This window comes from Diachasma alloeum, unplaced genomic scaffold, assembly GCF_001412515.2.
Source record: "Diachasma alloeum isolate Michigan unplaced genomic scaffold, Dall2.0 Dall_scaffold_00430, whole genome shotgun sequence".
Lineage (NCBI taxonomy): Eukaryota > Metazoa > Arthropoda > Insecta > Hymenoptera > Braconidae > Diachasma > Diachasma alloeum.
In genome coordinates, this window is record NW_021680569.1 from 777688 (window position 1) to 784980 (window position 7293).

The following is a 7293-nucleotide window of genomic DNA, read 5'->3' on the forward strand; positions in this document are numbered from 1 at the left end:
TCATTGAGAAGTATAGTGAAGCTACGTCGCGACGGAGTTGTTTATACAGGTCTCATTTCCCTCCAGTTGCACTGCGAGGACTATTTATTCAACTTCATCCGTAAATCGTGATGACACAGCATGGCACAAGATTACCCGAATATTTGCCTGGCACATGTCAACGACCTCAGGGATAAGGGGACAGGTGTAATGAAGTTGGACGCACTATCGAATAATTCCTAACCGATGATTTACTGTATTATTATTACAACTTGTCAGAACTATCAGTCCACATTGTTCTCTCAAAATCTCGTGTTATCGGGCACTTTAACAAAATAAGCGACTTTATCTTCAGCGACCCTGTAATTGTGAATCCACCTGGAGCCTTTCCTGAGGCTTCCATCGATGCCGTCCCTCCAGATGCCAGCGGGGAGGTAAACCTCCCTCTGTCTACTTCCCGAGTATAAAATCGGCGCGACAATGAGCTCCTCTCCAACCGAAAATTCATCCATTACGAGTTGACAGGCTGGATCCACTGGGTCCAGCATCCAGAGGGGTCTGATTATAGGCACACCCGATTCCAATGTCTCGTTGACGATTTTTTTCAACAGTGGAGTGACAATTTTTTGTCTCAATGTGGTCAGGGCCTTCGCCATCTCCAGGAGCGGCTCGTCCGAGTATTTACTAGGCAGATGAGTGAACCTGATGACAGGCAAAAAGGTCGAGAGCTGCAGCCACCTGATGTAGAGCTCTTTATCCGGAAGACTGACCGCGAAGTCGTTGTTCGGGTTGTTATCGGACTTGGGGAGGTCCACGTCCCCTCCCACAGCCCCTGGCATGATGAAGGGGAATCCAATTATTCCGTAATTCAAGATCGTGGGGATTACATTCTTGATTGCTTTCCAGGAGGACGGGAAGGGGGGGAGGGAGACGAAGATGGGGGCTTTCGGTCGGGAAATTGCACTGGACACACCTAGAACTGGAATTGTCCCTATGACGGCGTTGGTGAAGAGGGTTTTGTAGTGGTCAGGATTGGTCAGGGGCTCCTCACATTTGTAGTAGTGGGGCATGTCGTGGGCTGTTCCTAGATCGAGGTAGAAAGCTTCCACGTGGTATTTCGTCGTTAGACTGTGAAGTTTTCCCTGGAGCCAGGGGATTGAGCGATTATTGGTGACGTCGAGGACACCTGCACTGTTGCTGCGACCGTACCTGAAAGAAAACATCAAATGAAATCCGCAATACAATGCGAGGGCAATAAATGAATGGAAAAACATGATAAATTACCTAGTCATTGCTCAAATTACGAGAATGACAGAGAATCAAATTGTTATATAACTTGACAAATTCAACATGTACTGCTCCCTATACTACAAAAAAATTCGCAGATGCAATTGACCATAAATGCATAGAAATCATTTGTGAATACCTTAAAGAATGTGAATTAAAAATCTAAAATGAAAAAAGCATACCAACTGTAATAAGTGTAACAAATTGAGAAATGTAAAATAGCAATGACAGTGTGAATAATCTGTAATTAGGATTCCAGCACTTTAAATAATTTAAAAAAAATTACCTAGTCAATGCTGGTATCCGTGGATCGCTCCCCCTCTCCGAAATGAGCAGTCTATTGTCGACAGCCTCCTTAAAATTAATCGACTCTGTAGAAATGAATGGCTGGATGGTCAAGACAATCCTGAACCCTCGCCTACGAATGATGTTTATTGTCTCCTCCATGGACGGAAATCTCGCGTCATCCAGCGTGACATCTCCAGGGCTCTTCTGCCACTCTGCGTCCAGCAGCACATGGCCCTGTCTCAAGAATCCCAGGGCTATGATGTCCTCGGTGTAATTGTAAATGGCAGCCTCGTTGGTTGGGGAGATCTGCCAGACGGGCTCGGAGAGGAGAGCATCGACGACTCCCGCTTCCGCGGGCTTGAGCCCATCCCACAGGGACTTGTCGGCCATCGAGGAGTGGAGATTCTTCATATTGTCGGTGGCGCAGATCGTGTAATTCAGCTGGGGAAGAGGAGTCAGGTGATTTATGTATGCGAAATCGTCGTGTTTTGCCTGGAGACAAAATTCTCGAGTTCTGTTTGCATTTATGGAGATGTAGAGCGGCGACTGGGGGTCCACGATGATGGTGCCACCCTTGGAGTTGAGGAAATAGCGCTTTAGTACATTTCCGAAGGGGTGCTTCTGAATGTCACCGGTGACGAAGGGACTCATCTCCAGTCTCCCCTGTTCCAGAGGATACGCCATACTTTGGAGTTGACCTCCGCCGTACCAGTGGCTGCGCTTTGGAGACCAGTCGAAGCAGTCCTGGGGGTTGAAGGTGGGGCTCAGAGACTGCCATGTTATCGTGTAGCAGTGCATGCCGTTGAGGTTTATGTAGGAGAGGTAGAGGCGAGAGTAGTGCAACCATTCTAGACAGACGGAGGATTGTTTCTGGTGCTCAGCGAGACAGGGAAAGACACCTGTGTCCATGGGGATTCCATAGCCGAGGCGGGCCGAGACGATTTCAGAACCTATGCTGCTGTAGATGTGGAGGAGACGCTGGTTCTTGTTGAATCTGAGGTGAAGTTCCATCAATTTTAGAATTGTCTGGAAAATTCAAGAATCTTCCAACGGAAATTTCAAATATTATGTGTGCCTTACCTGAATTTATCAAAGTATGCACGCTGCAGGACATACTGAGTGTAATAGAAATGTGCAAAAGCTACTAGTAGCACCACACAGAGAAAGAGGATCCCCACAAATGCTCGGATCCTGAAAAATTAAAGTTTTGCAATTTTTATGGATTTTTTTAAAATAATTTGCACAAGATCATTTGTTGTAAGTGTTGATCGATAACTCCTCAGCATTTTGCGCAATGGCTTTATTTATTCCTGAGTTATATATATGTTGGAAAAACGTCACGGGTGTTTTTTCTACTTGATTATTCTTCACTACCTGTAGTCTGCATTCTGTCGTCTTTTACTACTTCGCAATGCCTGTGGTAACGTAAATTGTAACTTCTCCTTCAAAAGACTGCTGATGCTGTTTACGCTGGTGATCGTCGAGTTGGGGCTCTGGATGTCCGATATTTCAGTTGAATTGCCTGTTCCGGGTTTCTTAACCATCGGGATTATTTTTGGTTTTCTCCGGGGAGGTGCCTGCAGTGGCACTCTGAAAGTCAAATTAAAGTAGTCGGTAGAAATTGCGTCACCAATCACACTGCACACGAGATTTTTTTTTTATCAAAACAGGATTCAGTAGTTTTTACTATTCAGTTGAATACCTCTGGAGAGAAACTGCACTTCCAACATCATATCTTGGGATCATTCCACTTCTACATTCAACTCACGAAAAGAATATTCAATTTTGATCTCTCAAGTGGGATGCAATAAAGATAAAACAATCGAAAAGTTCACTTTTTGTAATTAACAGTGAATAATTACACAAAATCGCGTGTTTTTTTGTCCTCTAGACAATGACCATGAAGGAAACAAGATATTACTTCAGAAAAATACCGCAGGCGATGTATTTCAAATGTATAGCACAACTGGAATGAGAAAAAAAATTGACCCGATAACCCTGAGGAGATAAAGACGAGTTACTTTGAATCATCGATGCGACTGTCAGCATTACTGCGGCTCCTGCAGTGTCTCATGAAAATATTGATAATCCACGCTAAAAATCCGAACGATAGGGTTAATCCAGGCTGTGTTTTGTGAGCAAATAATTGTCTTTGAATCATGTGTTTCAAGTTTGTTCAAGCATGTACGTAAAATAAAAACCGTAATTTCATGATTTTATCGTGACATGGAATTGCAATTTCCTTCAACAGGGTAAGTCATGTTTTTTCTTCGCCGGATTTTCATCTGTTGCGTGAAAAAAAAGATCTCTGTAAGTAGAGGAAAGATTGAGCTTCTTAGTCTGAGTGAAATAGACATATGCAATTACTTGACCAATTCGTCATCATTGCCTTCTTCGTCTGTTTCCGACCCCAGGCTACTTCCGTTGGGCGTCGAACCACTGTTTGAAAATGTCGCACTGCTCTCACTGTCGGTACGAGAAAATTTCGAAGTCATTACTACCTTTGAACAGACATTGAAATCTCTTAATGAAATACATTTCAGGACAGAAGATTAGATTTATCGTCAGTGTTTATTCAATTTCTCTTGTTCCTCGTGATTAGATATGTTTGTAAAATGAGGCGGCCTGTAATCGAGACTATAAATCATAGAGTTCCCGTCATTCTTTGGTCTTTATCACATACCCCAGACTTCTCATTTGTTCGTACAAGAAATTGATTGCAATAAGAGTTAATCTAACGAAAATAAAGGGTGTTATGTCTTGTAGGCGCTCTCTTAACTAGTTGAATAAACATCAATGTATGTCAGCTCCATGTTCAAGAGCATCACACACAGGTGAAAATTTCCACGTGATTTAATAACAGATTGATTGCGTAATCTTTCATTTTTTTTTTGCTTCAAAAGTAAAATCCGAAGAGTGTCCGAAAATTAATTCATCCCGACTCACCGGAATTTCAGTTTTAATCCAAGGTCATCAGGCGTCTCCTCCTCACTCTCTATATTAGTTGAGAAAATCCTTGAATCACGAGACGTGATTTGCGTACAGCTTCACTTTCTTTCTCCACGGGTCATATTCACATTGAATATAATCCACTGATAAATTAGTGCACGTGGGGGAAATCCAAGTGGTTAAAAATTAATAGAAAAAACTTTATGTGAATTGCTGGGTACAATACTTCTCACTACACTGTAAAAGTCCAATTGACGATGAGTGGAGTTTACACCATCAAAAAGAGAGAGACAGAGACACTCCAATGACCGAATACGATGAGTGGGAGCGAACTCGTTAGCTCTTGTTACGTTTTATCTGTTGTACCTTCTCAATTTGAACGTTTCATCAGTGAAAACATTGGGGACAAATATGAAGGGCATTTGGAGATGAGAATCTCCGCGCCAAATCGATCATTATGTTTTTACAATTACAAATCATTGGAATTAATGTTTTCTTGAAATGTGGGTTATTTTGTGGTTGAAAAAAATAATAAACACTGGAATTTATTACAAAAGTATCAGCTTTACTCACAAATTAAAATTAAATAGAACATGTTTGAACAAAGAAATAGTTTGAGTATTACAATAAATATCAGTGATGGAAGAGACGAATGGAGTTGAGTATTTTTGAGCTTAAGGACACTTGATGATGGTTTGTAAAAGTAGTATCTCTTTGTTCACTTTTTTGGTTTAAAAACTAGTAATTTAGTTTATTCACTCCTTCATAGCTTTTCGAACATTAATGCTCGACAGTTGGAGGTACGATGAGCTCAGCCCTTCGTGTCATGATCTCGTTGGCCATCTTCTTGAGTAGGGGGTGACTGATGTGCTCCGTTGTACCAGTGAAGAACTCCTCCAGTTTTCCATGAGTTTGATCACGTTTTTCGTACTCATACGCCTGCATAATGAGGTCCAATCTGTCTAAATCCTTGACGTATTTGGCCTCTGGAGATTCGCGTGACTCATATTCCTATTTTCAAAAAAAAACAAAAACATTATTGATAAGATTTTTTTTAAAAATTGATAAGTATCAACCCTTGCTGAGGTATTTACAGGAAACGATTAATATTAAATAGTTTCGTAGGTCTAAATGTGTCTTTAAAATAGGGACGGTTTGCGTTAAGACAAAATTATAAATAAATATTTGAACTGGATATTTGGAACTCACCCTGAAGAGTCTGAGTGTGTCTGGCCCTTTGTCCCCAAGTAATTTTGATATTTCTATCATTGCCTCGTCCTCACGTCGATGCTTCTCCTCAACAGATACTCCACAGTGGGGAGTAATATCACCAACAATTGCCTCAGCTAGATCATGCACCAAAGCCATCTCCATCACCCTGTCAATTAAAAAAGAATGATGAAATGACTGTTTTTTCTAAATATTCCCTTCTTATCAATGAACAACAATGTTTTTTCCGTGAAATTTCAAGATTGATTTATAATAGGTTTGAAGTAAATCTATTGATTATGTAATGTTTTTAGTAATTGAACAATTAAAAAATGCCCTGATTAAAAAATTGTTTCTCTCTTGAATTTTGAGACAAAGTGATTGATCAATTTGTTGATAAATAAATCCAAACTGCTTCTCAGTCACTAATTACTCATCTGTCAACCGATGAATCATTCATCTCTAGAGGTACTTAAACCTAACAATAACACCTCATGAACAAATACTGTTATCTTACTTGGTTTTGTTGATGTTTTCCTTAGTGTCTACGAGAAGTGCGAGAACAGCCATCCTGTACATGTGTCCAGCAATGGTCTCAGCATCGTCGATTCCCTGTCGAACCCAGCCAGTTCGTTTCATGTGCTAGTACCAAACAAAGGGAATAAACGGCTCACTGACCTCTCAACCTCTGGCATCGTCATGGAAACAATAAACATACCTTAAGCCTCCCAACCAATTCCATGAACTCAAACAGTTGTGCTATCTCCATTATCTTCTTCGTTTTAACGATTTGATCCTTGAAACCCAAATCTTAATGTCAGATCTGATAAGAGATAAAAGATTGGAGCAACGAGGTAATGTCCGATTACGCACTGAATTGAGCGGAGAAATCCTTTTTGAAGGACCCAGAGTTGAAGGAAATTCTTGTCCGTAGATTGAAGAACCGGTGAGGCTTATGCCACGACGCACATTCGACTATTCTGACAACTGATTGGAGAGATTGTTTTTCTTCGGTTCCTATTCCCCCACCATTAGGTTATATGGAGAGGCGAAGACTAGAATCTCGCCAGGACGCCTGTATAGGTTATGATTTCCATGTGGAGATCTCTCAAAAACAATTTGCTCATCATTGCGCATGCGTTGATTTCCCGGAATTTCAGGGGGCAGCAGCATCGGTTTTCCCACCAATTATACGAAATTGTCTCAATGATGAACTCTTGAGAGCCATTGAAATTTCAATTTTCTGATTACGTTTAATTAAAAAAAGCAATTCATTTCCGGCATTGATAAATCAACATCAACTGATAAATAGAAGAAATTCAGCTTTTTCTTCTTCTGCTATCGTTCACGTTCTATTAATTTTTTGGTCAATCAATGAATTGAAAAAATTACTCATCATTAAAATCTAGGAACTATGAGTCACCCAAAAGAAACATGTAAAGTATTTTAATAAACAAATAGTTTAGTCAGGGTTTTCAGCAGTCGTCTCGCTGAATAAATTCCGCCATTAAAATCTGGATAATTAAAATTCCAGACGGTGTCCTTTTCATCATTGAAACCCCTCTCGGCGTGGGAAAAGCG

General features: G+C 40.8%; 2 protein-coding genes across 7 annotated transcripts; both read right to left on the reverse strand.

The window, feature by feature from the left end:
- Positions 1 to 212: 212 nt before the first annotated feature.
- Positions 213 to 4805, reverse strand: LOC107042248 (myogenesis-regulating glycosidase). 4 transcript variants are annotated; one of them, XM_015263228.2, is made up of 6 exons: positions 4501 to 4805; positions 3922 to 4051; positions 2929 to 3144; positions 2635 to 2745; positions 1553 to 2548; positions 213 to 1188 (listed from the first exon to the last, which is right to left on the reverse strand). In XM_015263228.2, the coding sequence occupies exons 2-6, from the start codon at positions 4047 to 4049 to the stop codon at positions 282 to 284; spliced, it is 2358 nt and encodes a 785-aa protein (XP_015118714.1). In that variant the 5' UTR covers positions 4050 to 4051; positions 4501 to 4805; the 3' UTR covers positions 213 to 281. The 4 variants fall into 4 exon arrangements, with proteins under 4 accessions (XP_015118714.1, XP_015118712.1, XP_015118716.1 ...); XM_015263226.2 differs by having other exon boundaries at positions 3922 to 4055; XM_015263230.2 differs by having other exon boundaries at positions 3922 to 4020; positions 4501 to 4803.
- Positions 4806 to 5046: 241 nt separating this feature from the next.
- Positions 5047 to 6834, reverse strand: LOC107042249 (HD domain-containing protein 2). Of its 3 annotated transcripts, XM_015263232.2 has the most exons (5): positions 6586 to 6834; positions 6431 to 6508; positions 6230 to 6354; positions 5713 to 5881; positions 5047 to 5514 (listed from the first exon to the last, which is right to left on the reverse strand). In XM_015263232.2, exons 2-5 carry the CDS (start codon positions 6479 to 6481, stop codon positions 5284 to 5286), a joined length of 576 nt encoding a protein of 191 aa, XP_015118718.1. In that variant the 5' UTR covers positions 6482 to 6508; positions 6586 to 6834; the 3' UTR covers positions 5047 to 5283. The 3 variants fall into 3 exon arrangements, with proteins under 3 accessions (XP_015118718.1, XP_015118719.1, XP_015118717.1); XM_015263233.2 differs by lacking the exon at positions 6431 to 6508 and having other exon boundaries at positions 6230 to 6400; XM_015263231.2 differs by having other exon boundaries at positions 6431 to 6833.
- Between the last annotated feature and the right edge of the window lie 459 nt (positions 6835 to 7293).